The sequence below is a fragment of the Arvicanthis niloticus genome, chromosome 17 (genome assembly GCF_011762505.2).
Source record: "Arvicanthis niloticus isolate mArvNil1 chromosome 17, mArvNil1.pat.X, whole genome shotgun sequence".
Lineage (NCBI taxonomy): Eukaryota > Metazoa > Chordata > Mammalia > Rodentia > Muridae > Arvicanthis > Arvicanthis niloticus.
The window spans coordinates 21,785,035-21,799,803 of record NC_047674.1 but is presented as its reverse complement, the minus strand read 5'-3'; the positions used below and the strand labels follow the sequence as shown (position 1 = coordinate 21,799,803).

At 41.3% G+C, this 14,769-nt stretch overlaps 1 protein-coding gene across 4 annotated transcripts in view; it reads left to right on the top strand.

The window, feature by feature from the left end:
• Rhbdd1 (rhomboid domain containing 1) overlaps positions 1–14,769 on the top strand; it is a 132,412-nt gene that overhangs the window by 48,136 nt on the left and 69,507 nt on the right. For all 4 annotated transcript variants that reach the window (XM_076914925.1, XM_034521847.2, XM_076914924.1 and 1 more), the window contains exons 5-6: positions 1,429–1,485; positions 8,073–8,216. In XM_076914925.1, coding sequence (XP_076771040.1) covers positions 1,429–1,485; positions 8,073–8,216 — 201 coding nt within the window. The remainder of the gene's footprint in view (positions 1–1,428; positions 1,486–8,072; positions 8,217–14,769) is intronic.

The following is a 14,769-nucleotide window of genomic DNA, read 5'->3' as shown; positions in this document are numbered from 1 at the left end:
CCACTAGGCCCTTGGTGGGCAAGGCATTCCATTCACAGGAGGCCAAGCCACATCATTAATCTTTTGAGATTTGGGCCACGCTTTTTATTTTCCTTGCCCCTTTTTTTTGTTGTTTTCTCCCCCTCTAAATTGATGTTCAGTGAAAATGTTTTATTTAGTACTGAATGCATTCAGACCCTTTAATATAAAACACTGTACTGATTTTGACTTGTAAGGCAACGATTCTGCAAACACTTGTTTTATAGACCATGCTCATTCTAATACTTCATCTTTTATTCATGGGAAATCTTCTGAGACTATTTTACCTTTTCTTGAACCATAAATAATTTGTTTTCACAGTTTGTGCCGATGACTGTTGTTCTTGAGAGCCATCTAATATTCATGGCATCTGAAAGCTTTCTGGGTGCTACTCCGCAGCCTTTATTGGCAGGTTTTGTTCACTTTGGGGTGGTTTTTACAGGCTGGGCTGCATCTACACAGATTCCAATTTCCACACATTTGCCTGTTACCGCAGCCTGTGTGTGTGTGCTAACAGTGCCCACGCTGTCCCATTCTCCACACAGTTTGACAGTGCCTCTTCCTTAATGAATACTGAAAAAGGAGGAAGTGGGTTGTCTTGATCCACTTCCTTGTGTTTTTACATATAGTGGTTCTTGAAACTTTCTGTGGACAAACTACAAAATTTAGACACCTGGTTGGTTTAATTTTCAAAAAGGATTTTTTCCCCACAATTGTGACATTTAGCCTATTATTATTATTATTATTATTATTATTATTATTATTGCCTTAGGACAACAGCTGTTTTATGTGCAGACTTTTTTTTTTTATATCAAACTTTCTTTTTTCAAGTGACACAAAAGAAAATTAAGTTTGAAAAACAGCCTGCAAATTGTTTTCTGGCGAAAGCAGAGAAAGGATGTGTAGTGAGTCTAGAATTAAAGTCTCCCAGGAACTTGTAGAAAATGACCACTAGTGTGGAGCCTGCTGTTTTATGCTTGCAAAGGAAGTGGGTCATCGTAACAGTATGCTCCAGGCCTCTCTGTCTGCTTTACCTATGTCAGAGATAGAGATGTGGTTCTCTTAATACCCATGTTGGCCAAAGACTTTTTCCCACCACAGCATCTCTGGTTTTACAATGGCTTCCAAGTCAGAGTCTGGTGCTTTGCAAAGATGAAGTCACCTAAGACCTTTAAGGAACCCCAGTGCATGTAAATTAAGGTTTTAACAGCCCCCCCCACCCCCCATACACACACACACACACTGTTTCCTAAAGGGTTGGCCCTAAACAAATGAAGTTTGTTTTACCAGTTGTTTAAAAATCATTTGAAGTGACCCTTGGCTTTCTCATGAAGAACTGCATGACTGTTTGAAGATTAGCTATTAAAACTTGATGACCTCTATTTAAATGTTGGTTTCCTTCATGTTTAGGCATTTTCACCTCCAACGCTGGACCTTCAGGACAGCAGTACCACTTTAATAATGCAGGTAAGTTTGTGTCATTTTGTACATTTTCACTGGTTTTAAAAACTACATATTTAAAAGCATGGAGCAGCTTTAGGACAGCATTTATTTTGGATGTAGAATAGCTCACATGACACACAACTGTACTTTGATTCTTCCTGGAAGCACCAGGGTGCATCAGATGGGTTGTTAAGGAAGATTAGGGAAGACAGTAGCTCTGCCATGGTCCAGTTGTCTGATTGGTGTAAGACCTCTTGTGTACAATAAGGTACATATTACCCACAAGTCACCTGAGAGCCCCACTGGCAGAGTGTAAGGATTCGCCACAGGGATATAGCTCCCCAGTTATCCCCTCTCCACAGTCAGAAAGGCTCTAGCTTTCTCTGATATGCTAAGATGGGCTTTAATAGCATTCAACTTAAAGAGTAGAATATATTTTTTCAGGATTTCTCTACAAAAAGATGGAAAGGACTTCCTGTCCACACCTAAGACTTATTTTCAGCCACAACCTGTCTATTCCAGCCTGGGAGAATACGTCAGCTTTAAAGAAAAAGTTTATTTAGCTGACAACTTTGAATTCAAGAACACGGTCCTGGCTTCAGCCCAGTTCTAGCAATGCTCTTCTTTGCCAGAAGAGTCCTGCTGTAGCACATAGCATCTCATTGGCCAGTGTGTGTGTGTGTGTGTGTGTGTGTGTGTGTGTGTGTGTATGTGTGTTGTAAATCCAGTAGGACTGACTGGTGAGCTACACACTCTATAAAGGTCCTGTCTCCACACAGCTCAATCAGATTAAATATGTAGCCTCTTCATACTGATTACCGATTATCTCTACAACTGAAGACTCAACTCCTGCATAAAAGGAGAACATGGGTATTTCGGATGGTTGGGTGGGTGGTTCAGTAATAGGTGCTGGATATCGTAGTGCAGTAGACTGAATGTGTCTCCCTTTAGGTTACTATGTTGAAATCCTAGCCCCTTCAAATGGGTCCTTTGATATGAAATCAAATCACCACAAGGCAATGACCCTTGCCCACATTAGAAGGACTCTAGAGAACTCCCTTGATGCTTGCTCTCTGAGTACGCAGTTGGTAGCAGTCAGTAGCATGGAAGAAAATTCTCAGCAGAACTGATGCTGACATCTTAACTTGGACGACTGCAACATGTTGTAAACAGACTTTTGGCTACTTTACTGGGTTCTTTTATCTTTACCACCCTTTTTCACCCCTATGCCTTCCAGCCCCCCAACACTAGGTAGGAGAGAAAGAAGGTTAGAGGGAAAGGGGCACCAATCTCATTAGGTGACTTACTGCTGATTAGGAGAGTCAAGTCAGGGATGTCCACTTTCTTCTCTTCTCTTTGGTCATGACCACTGGACAAAATTCTGTCTACAGCAGCAGCAGCAGCAGCAGGGGAGCAGCAGCAGCAGCAGGGGAGCAGCAGCCTGGCTTCTTGGGGCTCAGGCATTTTTATACCCTCTCACGAGTCCCCAAGTACAAACTATTATCAGCTGACAAAGTCAGACCCCTGCTAGACCATGAGACAAATCATAGTTAGCTACTGAAGCAGCCCCATACCTGACACCTGGGATTTAAACAAAAACATAATCACATAACATTTCTGTGGTTTTAAACAAATCAAAATTCTCACCACAACATGTGTTCACTTATACACTTTATAGTGATACCAGTTAACAATGGCCATAGATTAGATTTGAGGCTGGAAGCCTTTTGTAGGAAGTACCAAATAGCTAATATTTTCGGCTTTATTATCCATTTGGCTCTGTTCTAACTAGCCAGCCCTTTCTTTTATCATGAGAGCAGGCATTGTCTTATGAAAGTAAAGTATGGGTTGGATTCACACAGTGGGTTGCAGTTTTGTTTCGATTCCTGGCTTACTTAGATGCCTGTAACAGGTACAAAGAATTGTTGCTAATCCGTATCTGATGGTTGATGTTGGCTGTCAGTCTGACTCAGTTGACATTTGCCTAAAAGACTGGTAAAGGGCATATCTAGGCATGTCGGTGAGGTCATCTCCATACTCACTTAACTGAAGGGGCACAACCTTCTTTGAGTGTGGGTGATAACATCCAGTAGGCTAAATACCACTTGAAATGAAAGAGGAAAAAGAATGAAGTCCACAGGCATAGGCTCCCTCCCTCCCCCCCTCCCTTTCTCGTCCCCCCTCCACCTCTGTGCACCTTGCCTGCCATGAAGTGAGCATTTCAGCTCCTCTGCTCCTTCTCCATGACAATAGCTCTGCCTTCCCACAGACCCACAGCAGTAGGGACAGGCAGACACACACTGAAAACATGAGTCACAATAACACTTCCTGAAATCATGAGTCACAATAACACCTCTGATCTTTTAAGGTGCTCTCTCAGGTATTTGCCACAGAGATGAAAAAGCTAACACTTTGTGCATGCCGTGTATACATATATACACACATGCATGCACACACACACACGTGTGTGTGTGTGTGTGTGTGTGTGTGTGTGTGTGTGTGTGTAATTTTGGGTTTATTTTCCCATACAATGTTCTTAAGTCACAGACTGTTTTATTCAGCAGCACCCTGTGAAGGTCACATAAAAGAGAGTGCTGTTATAGACCCTGTAAGAGAGAGAGGGAAAAAAAAAAAAACAACCCAGCAGTACCTCTCTTAGAGCATGTAGTGGAGGGGTAAATATATAGGTGTGGATATATAGGATGAGTATATAGGTGTGGGTATATAGGATGGGTATATAGGTTTGGATATTTATAGGTGGGTATACAGGGGTGGGTATATTTGAGAAGATAAAACAAAATAGGCCATAGACTAATTGGATGAAGACGAAAGCCGAGCTGTAGTGTGATGCAGGTGGGCCGCTAACAATGCTAGTGTTTGTTGGATTTTCACCTACCCCTGCTAGTCAGGTTGCACTTCCAGCTCTCCTGGAAAATGTGTGCATTCAGGGAGTCTGCTCTGCCCTGCTCTTCTCGTTGCACCACGCAGCCTGGAAAGTGCCCTTACTTCCCTTTCCTAAGCATTCATGACCCTGTAGGACCTACTATATAAAGGCTGAGGCTCATTTTCACACGTTTTCTCCACTCTGCTACTAGATTTCCTCAGAGGGCTCACCCATCCCCTACTGCATCTTCCAAGCAGAGGTCCAGACAGGAGTATTGGCATGCAGGCAGGTGTCAGTGCTCTGGGAAGGAGGGAGAGCTGCTGACCATGAGGCGGCACAGAGGAAGAGTGGAGTGCTGGGTCTTGACATGAGTAGAAGTCAAGGAAAGCAGTCACAGAGAGGACTTCGCATGGAGAAGAGACGGAATCAGAAATGGCCTGTTGTGGACTGCCCAGAGTGTGCTGGGAAGGTCCTGAAGCACTAAACCCATAGTGTGATAGTCTTAGACGTAATCGGGCTCCGTATTCCTCATAGTCTTCAAGCCTTGGCTCATGACTTCATCATGTATGAGTCACCTGAATAGCCTGAAATTCACCCAGATAATGAGGTCAGAAGGGGAGGACTGGCATCTACCCGCCCTGCACACACACACACACACACACACACACACACACACACAATTACTCAGCTGATAAGATTAGGAGTAAAAGCTATGGTTTTAATGATTGTGGCCTTAGACTTGGAAGCCATAGACAAGGGTTCTGTCTCTCCCTCAAGACAATGGTTTGTGTCTCAGGCTTCTTCTACCTCTGCTTGGTCTGGATAAAGTGGTGGTTATCAGCTGAGCTGAGATGGCATGATTAAACAGGGACAGAGGTAACAACTGTAGTCCCTGGAAGAGCATGTTCTTTCCTTTGTAGACACCAGTTTGCAGTGAGTAATAGAGAACAGAAGTGTTAACTGGCCTGTGTGACCAGGAGGAGCAGAGCTGGTCAGGAAAACCACCCCAGTTCTACCTCCCATTGTGATGTTTCTTGTTGACTTAAACTCTCCAGGAGGCTTAGGACAAGAAAGGTAATAGCTTGATATTACTAGAGGAAAGGGGGGTTTCTCTTCTGGTTCACTTTAATAAATATCCACAAGAAATAGCAGTAGAGTCTGGGGAGAGAGCTCTGTCAGTGAAGTTCTTACTGCATAAGCATAAGAACCCTGGTTTGATCCCCAGAACCCAGCTTTTAAAAGTAATAACAGAGGCAAGCAGTGGTGGTGCTCGCCTTTAACCCCAGCATTTGGGAGGCAGAGGCAGGCAGATCTCTGAGTTTAAGGCCAACCTGGTCTATAAATTGAGTTTCAGGACAGCCAAGGGCTGTTACACAGAGGAACCTCGTCTCAAGAAACAACAAAACACACACACACAGTGGCATATACCTGTAAGTCCCAAGGAGTCACAAACTACTAGATCCTAGGGCCTTTTTGACCAGCCAACCTAGCCTAGCCAGCCCACAGAACACTGAGGCACTGTGTCTAAAACACTGCACTTAGAGGAGGAATGGCCACTGAAGTTTTCTGCTGGCCCTCATATACACGCACAGTTGATTATGTGTGCACATATACCAGCAACCTTTTTCTGGGTGAAGGAGCTAGCACTACCAACCACAGGTGTGCACAGACGTGGCTTGCTGTGGACTTCTGGTCTGGACATCTTGCCTGACAGCTGGAAGACAGAGCTTAGGATGACTAGATAATTTGGTCACATCATTTATACAGGTAGCTAAGGGAAAGGCTAGGACAGGATGCAAGTCTGTGATTTATTCTTAGCATGGCCACCTTCATCTGGGAAACTCCTTAGAGGTCAAAGAAACTAACGAATGTTTTTAAAGCTGTTACCAATTTTTCTAATCTGTGTCATTTTCCTTGGTCTCTTTGGTATGGAGTCCTGGAATGTGTATAAGGACCAGATGGAACAGTTAACAAAGCCAGAAAAGCTTTTGGCAGTTTTGTTTTGTTTTATAACAGGGCCAAAGTATATAACTTAAAAAGCATTTATTACAAGATATAATTTAAACTTATCTATCCTAAGCACTGGTTGTTAGATGCCTCAGTCCTTGATTATTATAAAGACGTAAATACATCTGATTGGGCTATTAGAACAGTAGTTGAAACATGCTGTTTCTCAGGGACCCATTATCATGTCATTTTTGGTCTTGCCGGTGATTTATGATTGATGATACAGCACCGTTAGCACATCAGTCCTTCCCATTCGTCCTTCCCATTTAAAGCACCGAGGTTTTCTTCCTCCTTTGTCCCCAGCTTTTGTCTTTAAGTATCAAGTTAGGATTTTATAGTGTTTATATGACTAGAGCTGTCAGCTTTATTTTATTAAAACATTGTTGGGTTGCAAGAGTCTGCAGGTACATGCAGTATCTGGATGTGGGAGTGCTGAGGAGTATCAGGTCATTTGAGTTTTGCTAATTATGAAAATTTCCTTTTAGTCCTGGATATCGAGGGCAAGGAAATGGGGGGGGGGGGAGCAAATGAAGGCAAGGGTCAACTAAAACTAAGTACATATAAAGAAGCCTTTGTATCATAACTAAAAACTAAATTAAATTTTTGTCTAGAAAGTCATACATAATCAAAGAATTTTTATAATTTTAAAAATAAATTTCAAAAAAACTTGTTCCATATTTCTGAATGTAAAATTTCACTCAACCAAGTTCTGTACTTTTCTGTAGTTTTACTAAACTTAGAACACTCAGGTATGTTCTGCGTAGGATGCCATGGAGATATATGATACTGTAGTTATGGATTTTCAACAACCAAGCACATTAATTAAGACAAGAAACATCCCCCTCAAAGGCAATGATACTGACAGGATCAAGGGGTGCAAGGAACAGAATATAGTGTCTCTCATTATGCCAGACTGTTCTCTATAAACAAAAATCTCTTCAAACTAATTCTGTAACCATTGACAATGAAAAGAAGACACAAGGACTAAACTCAAAACTCACACAAACGGGATGGAATTATTTTTGCAAAAGCACTCTGTGTTTCTCTGCTGTCTTTTATTAATTGCTGTCTGTTTAGTGTATAAAGCATTATTTAATGACCATGTTAGCTCTTGTTCTGTTGAGTAACCAATTTTTTCTGAAAGCAGTATTAATTGGAAGTATAGTGTCTAGTAGTTATAGTCAGAGCAATTGGCTCATCCATCTCAGTCTTGTTATTAGTTGTTGAAGTAGAGTACCCAGCATGGGCACTCTGGTATATGCATGAAACATTGCTTGTCTTTTCTGGATGGATTCACAAAACAGTACAGTGTTCTTAGCTGCTTCCCACCACTGTCCCCATTCAAGTCAGGACTTCATGGGAAATGCTCCAGTGGTCAACAGCTCTAAGGGGTTAAGCATACTCTACAAAGCCCACTCCAGTCTCTTCTCCAACACTTCTAGCTACCTTCTAAGTTATTGTCTCTTTTCCTCATTGGCATGTAAGATCTTATTTATGTCTAGGCCCATGTTGGACACTATGGCGGTAAAGTGACAGGATCATAATTGCCCACTCTTGTGGGAGATTTCCCTATGTGCCATCTTCTCTAGATTAAAAGATTATTATTACACTCAAAATAGTGACATGAATTATGGACCTGTCTTTGCATTTACAAAGCCAGAATTCTGAAGCAAAAGACAAGTCCATTACTGGGGCTATAACCTTTTGATTATGCTCACAGGCCCCTCTGGATATCAGAATCGCTATGCAAATGACAGACCGGTGATCTATGAAGCAACTTACAGGAACTATGATGTCTACACAGCAGGCCTGAGCGAGGAGGAGCAGCTGGAACGAGCATTAAGAGCCAGCATCTGGGACCGAGGTAAGAGCCTTGTACCTTTCAGTTATTTTAAAACCAGCCTCGTGGCAAGGAGGTCTGAAGAAGGACTATTTGTGGCAAATTAAGCCTTGAATACTTTATAAAAAGGGTATATAAGTGCAAACTCTGCAGATTGTGATCTCAAAGAAGGGGATGTGATGCTGTTGTCCCACAGCCTAAGCTCCCAAAGTGTCAGACTGGATGCACTGTTAACTGTTCTTTTTATAGGCCCGTGTGTTTTGTAACTTAACATTAAAGCCAGGAAACTTTAAAAAACAAAACAAACAAACTTCTTAAGTACATGAAAAAAGTTAACTTTGGAATTCATGTCGTTAAGTAGGCATTGTATCACCATATATTAAAGTCTTGGCCGTGAACCTCCACACAGATTTCCCTTGGAATCAAATGGACTCAAGTTCGAATCCTACTGAATCAGTCTGCAGGGACAAAGCCTATGATTTTGTAGTCTTAACACACTTTCTGGAAGATTTTTTTTTTAACAAATTATTATCTAAGAATCAAGTATTCTTCCCCCTTTCCTTCCCTTCTTCCTCTTGCTCCAGTCCCGCTTGCTCTGGTCCCCCTGCTCGCTCCTCTCCCTCATATGTGGGCATTAGATCTCATTAGGTATGGTTGTGAGCCGCCATGTGGTTGCTGGGATTTGAACTCATGACCTCCAGACGATCAGTCAGTGCTCATACCTGCTGAGCCATCTCACCAGCCCAAGAATCAGTATTCTTATTTTGCTTTCTTTGCTCCTGGGTTGGCGTATGAAGTTGGATATAGTTATTTTAATTATTGTCCTGGTGTAAGTTACTACGAAGCAGCATTTATACAGACATTATTATATATCACGTAAGTATAATCCACTATCCAGGTACAGAATGAACATAAGATAGAAGATGGGAATCACCCTGGAAGACATCCCTGTCTCGGTTGTGTCTATACATAATTGATATCACCTCCTCAGGAGTCATTGTTACATCAGAGGTCTGCTTTCAAAAACATCACAATCTTATAAAATGTATTTATACTACGTACTGCGCAGCACAAGTAACCATAATTTCAAGTATCCAGGAGTGGCTCACTGGGTGCAAGAGGAATGGGGAATGTCCTTTAGACCTTCACAGACATGGAAACATTGGGGCTTCGGAAATTGTAGAATTTGCAGAAATGTGTCAAAGAAATTCTAGAGAGCTGTACTGAGTGTTGTTGTGAACAGAGAAGTAAGGTGTATGTCCAAGCCAGCCCTCGATTTTGAACTGAGCATCAAGAGGAGAGAAGAATACTAGAAGTTGGGGCAGAAGCCCTGCAGTTAAATAGCCCCAGTGGAATGGTACTGTGGTAGTTGATCTCAGTAGTCAACCCAAGTAGATTTTAAATCTTAATGGTACCTTCATGTCTGTGAAGGTTTAAACATCCCATGGCCTAGGTTCCTGGACTGAGTAAACAAGAAGCAGGTTGAACCCCAGTGTTTATGTATTTCTCTTTCCCGATGTTGAACATAGGGTGCTCAGCCATCTCATCATCCCACTATCCTTCCCTCCCTGGGGCTGTATCTCCTCAACTGTAAGTTGGAATAATCACGTCCTCTCTCCAGTTGTTAGGTGTTTGGTCATGGCCCTGAGAAGAGAACTGACACCAGTGCAGATAGCAGTAGGATTACATGTGTGTGAGCCTGCAGTTATGCAGAGCACCATTCTGGGAGTTTGTGTCAGGCTGCTCATCCCCTGGCTGCTTGGAAGCAGAGAACAACAGATAAGAAGAAGCCCAGAGCAAGACAGACCCTTCAGAAACAGGGTCCTGATGATGACCTATTTCACCTAGCAAGATCCTACCTCCCAATAGCTCACTCAGTTAAGAACTCATCCAGCTGGGGACAAAGCCTTCCACACAATAACTGATGTCAGATCCAAACTATAGCAGGCATTTCTCAAACAGAGAGCAGCTTCCTTCAGTAATTGGCTTTTGCTATGTTTCACCGACAAGTATGTAGAGCAGTGGTCCTCAACCTTCCTATTGCTGCAACCCCTTAATATAGTTCCTCATGGTGTGGTGACCCCCCCCCCACCATCAAATTATTTTTGTTGCTATTTCAAAACTGTAATATTGTTAGTTATGCGTTATACTGTAAACATCTATGTTTTCCCATGGTCTAGGCTACCCCTGTGAAAGGATCATTTGACACCCTTCCTTCTGCAAGGGGTCAAGACCCACTGGTTGAGAACCACAGGTGTAGGAGGATCTTTAGCTGGAAGCATCATAAGATGCGTCTACCATTTCAGAATGGTTTTAGAGACTTGAATGGAACTGTAGAGGAAAGCTTTTGCATTTTGTGGAGCAGAAAAAGAAGTCAGAGTCAGCCTTTGAGAATGTTTTGTTTTTAAATCTCTATTAGTTGTTAAGCTAATATAAATATCAATAGTATTTAACAGAAAATAAAAAAATTGTAAGTATTTAGTAACTGTCAGAAAATCAGATACATATATCTTTAGAGGTACCATACATTTAGTTCTGTATTTTTAAAGATTTTATTTATTTGTATGCATATTGGTGATTTGCTTGCATGTGTGTCTATGTGCCACATGCATGCAGTGTTCACTGAAGTCAGAAGGTTTTGGATTCCCTGGGACTGGAGTTATAGTAGGTGATTGTGAGCCACCTGGACTCAAACTGGGTCCTCTGTAAGAGTAGCCAGTGCTCTTAACCACTAAGCCATCTCCCTCTCTTGAGGCAGGATCTCATACAGCCCAGGCTGGCCTTGAGCTCACTATGTAGCCAAGGATGACCTGGAACTCCTGATCCTTCTCCCTCAAAGGCAGGTACCACCATAACTGACCAGGTTTCATCCAGTTGTCTAAAAAACAGCTGTGAAAGCAACTTGGAAAGGAGCGCAGAGCTGGACAGCCAGTGAAACAACTCATTTTCCTTCTGTCACTGTTTTAAGTATATTTTCTTATGATTCATCATCTCATTTGTAAAACATTTCAGAGAAAATAACATAATTTTATTTTCAAAGGTGTATTGTTGCCTTTTGACACCATTAAGGCTGGCCTGGTGAGAAGACAGATTATTTTGAGGCCAAGAGTTTCTTTTCCTACATCTGTGTAGCTGGATCATGTGGTTTAGGTGACTCTGCCCTACACTTTATGAGCACAAGCTTTTGCAGTGTGCCTCCCAGCATGAGACTGAGCTGGTATTCTCCCTGCCCCTTTGGTTTCCTCAGCTCACTGCTGACCTCTCTACAAAGTCAGATGTTCCCCACTTCCCTCATCACCCACAAGTGTATTTTCTGATCTTAAAGCCTGTTCCTCTATCCATTTGCAGAAAATCACAGCAGCGCCTGGCATTTGACACTGGTCCTTCAGAGGGTCCGTCTAGATCCGAGACCCCCATGACCTTGCTTGGCATTCTGTTACAGTGAGCACATTCCAGAACCACCACACCAGTGAAGTAAATACATTGTTAGAAGATTGCACATTGAGAATGAAGTTGTTTGGGAGGAATTTTCGAGTTTGAGCCTCAACACACAATATACTCATATCTATACTAATTGAATGAAATATAAAAATTAAGTATTTATAAAAGAAAGTATAAACAGTATACTTATACTTATGTATAAACATATAGGTAAACGGTTGTTATTTTTAGATACCATCTTTTCTAAAGAAAGAAGAAATGGAAAAAATAGAAAAGAGCAGTGGATATTCACATAAAACATTAGACAGGGAATGTCAGTAACATGAAGAACTCATATAACAGGAATTAACACCGATTCATACTAATAAAAAAGAAAACAATTTGGACATATAAATAAAAAAAAAAAACAATGTGCACCAGATACTAATGTGCTGTGTCTTAGCAGAGGGATGCTTCTAAAGCTCACCCAGTTTAATGGTGGGTGTGTCCTGACTTCTGGACGGCACATGAGAAAGAATCAAGCAAGAGGCTTATGCTCAGTTATTTCATAGAGTCAGTCTTCTGTAGAGATAACAGTCCAGTATTTGTACATCTGCTATTTATTTCATAATTTATATCATAAACTTGAGTAGATTGAAATTTGTTCAACAATCTGAATGAAGACTAAATAAGTCATAGTTTTATTGTACCCTGAGAACATTATACACATTAAAAGTAACATTATTGAAAAGTGTAGTGGTAACGGTATCATTCTGATGCTATTAAATTAGTCAAGAAGGGTCAAAACCCTCTGTATCATATGATCAGCATTTTATATAATAAAAAAAAATCAAGAATTTTTCCATAAAGGAAAAAAGTAAAAAAAACTTTAAAAGCCCTTTCAAAATATCTCCTTTTTATCTTAATTAAACACGATAAAATATTTTGAGAACAAAATTGGAGTTAACCTAAGCAGTCTATAAAGGCAGAAGCTTTGCTAGTATCTGTAACTACTGTGCAAGACGTTGTTTTACATCCGTTTTCTTGAAATTAGTTCCATGCTCTATTTAAAATGCTCATTGAAAGTAAAATTCTGTGGTCAAGCAAGTTTGGAGAGAATTAATTTAATAAATTAGTTCCCTAGGAACAGAACTAATTAAAATCCTTAGTATCCCATTGCCATGGTGACTGTCTATGGGAGTGCAGCTCCCAGTATTCCTAGCCTCATGGGAGCATGGACATTGTGAGTGAGCATATTTGGGCCAGGGAGAAGGCAGATGGGAGTTTTGTCATGGCTGAGACCTGCACATACCGTGTTACTTTATTCCCCAGTGCTATGGTGTGTTTCTCCCAAGAACAGAAGACATCTGCTAACTTAACACACAACTCTGTTGTCACATACAAGAAAATGAGCAATTCTCCAACATCTAACACATAATGCAACCCAAAACTCACCAGTTTTTTTAAATATTGTTCTCTCTTGGCAACCTGTAGCCCTAAAACTGCCCCATTAAAACCGTTTCCTCTCTCTGTTTCTCTCTCTCTCTCTCTCTCTCTCTCTCTCTCTCTCTCTCTCTCTCTCTCTCTCTCTCTCATCCCTCTTATGTTGTCTCTCTTTCCTCTCTTTCCTATCTGTTCTCCTGAGAATTGGGCATATTCTATGCTGTGAAATCTTTCTCTAATTCATCACTTTGTCTGACACTCAATTAGACATAACTTTCAAACATAGGTGCTATATTCTACAAACTAACTTTTCCTTCTTCATTTGGGGTTAAAGGTGTGGTTAAAGGTGTGCTAAGGATGTGTCTGTATTCCAGCTAGAGTAGCGTGTTGTTGGATTAAAATCTCTCTACAATAGAGGAGTGCTGCTTACTGGCTGGCCTCTTTGTGGCTTGTTTCACCTGCTTTCTTATAGAACCCAGGACCATCAGCCCAAAGGGGTCCCACATCAATCCTCAATCAAGAAAACATTCCACATGCTTTCCCCTAGGCCAGTCTGGTGGTGCTATTTTCTCAATTGAGGTTCTCTCTTTCTAAATAACTCTAACTTCTATCAAATTGACATAAAACCAGCCAGCACAATTGGCCCTTTGTCAGTCAGCTTCACACACACACACACACACACACACACACACACACACACACACTGTTGAACTAGAATTTTTTTCTTTCTTATCTATACCCAGGATGGTATGTTAATATTACTATCACTATATACAAAACTCTTTTAAAAAGTCCTGTGGTCTTTACAAATTCAAACAATTTAAACGTTCAGCCTCTTTAAAACATTCAAGGTGTCTTTCAAAGATTCTCTAAAATATCTGAAGTCTCTAAAAATATCCAAAGCCTCTATAAAATTTCTAATTCTCTTAAGTGTGGACTCCTATAAAATCAAAAGTAGGTTATATCATTTCTTCTTCCACGAGAAGAACCAGGGCACAGTCTGGGGATCCTCTCACAATCCTCTGGTCTCCAAAGGACTCTACTCCAGTTCTGCCATTTCCACAGGCCACAGCTTGTCTCATAGAATCAGGCTGGCTCCAGGTCATAGGTGCTGCTGCACTTAATGGTTGCCCCATGATACTGGCATCTCCAAAATGTTAGATGCTCACTGCGGCTGGGCTGCACCTTCACCAGTAGTGTCTCCTGCGTTCTTTTGCAAGAACTCAGTCCCTACCACAAGGTACCATACCTTATGGCAGGAACCTTGAAGATAGAAACTTAAGCTGATGCTTCTGATTGTCTTACCGAGCCTGCTTTTTTATCAGTAGTCCAGGGGTGGCACCACCTACAATGAGCTGGTTCCTCCTATGTCAATAATCAGTCCAAGAAGTGCCCTACAGGTTTGCCCAGCTCTGGGTATATTCTTAGTTGAGGTTCTTTCTTACCAAATGAATATAGTTTGTATCAAGTTGATATAAAACTAACCAGCATGCCAGCAATCCCATTAAACTGTAAGAAGTCTACATTTTATCTGGTTCTTTCTTCCTGAGGCATTTGATGCATATCTTTATTCTCTCTCTCCTAAATATTATCAAGCACATTAGGATCTCATTAGACTCAGCTAGCCAGTGTTAGCACAAAGATGACACAACTACTGTTGTGTCCTTTACAGTGGTCATGAGGTATTAGGTACACACCTTCAGGCCATCTCTTC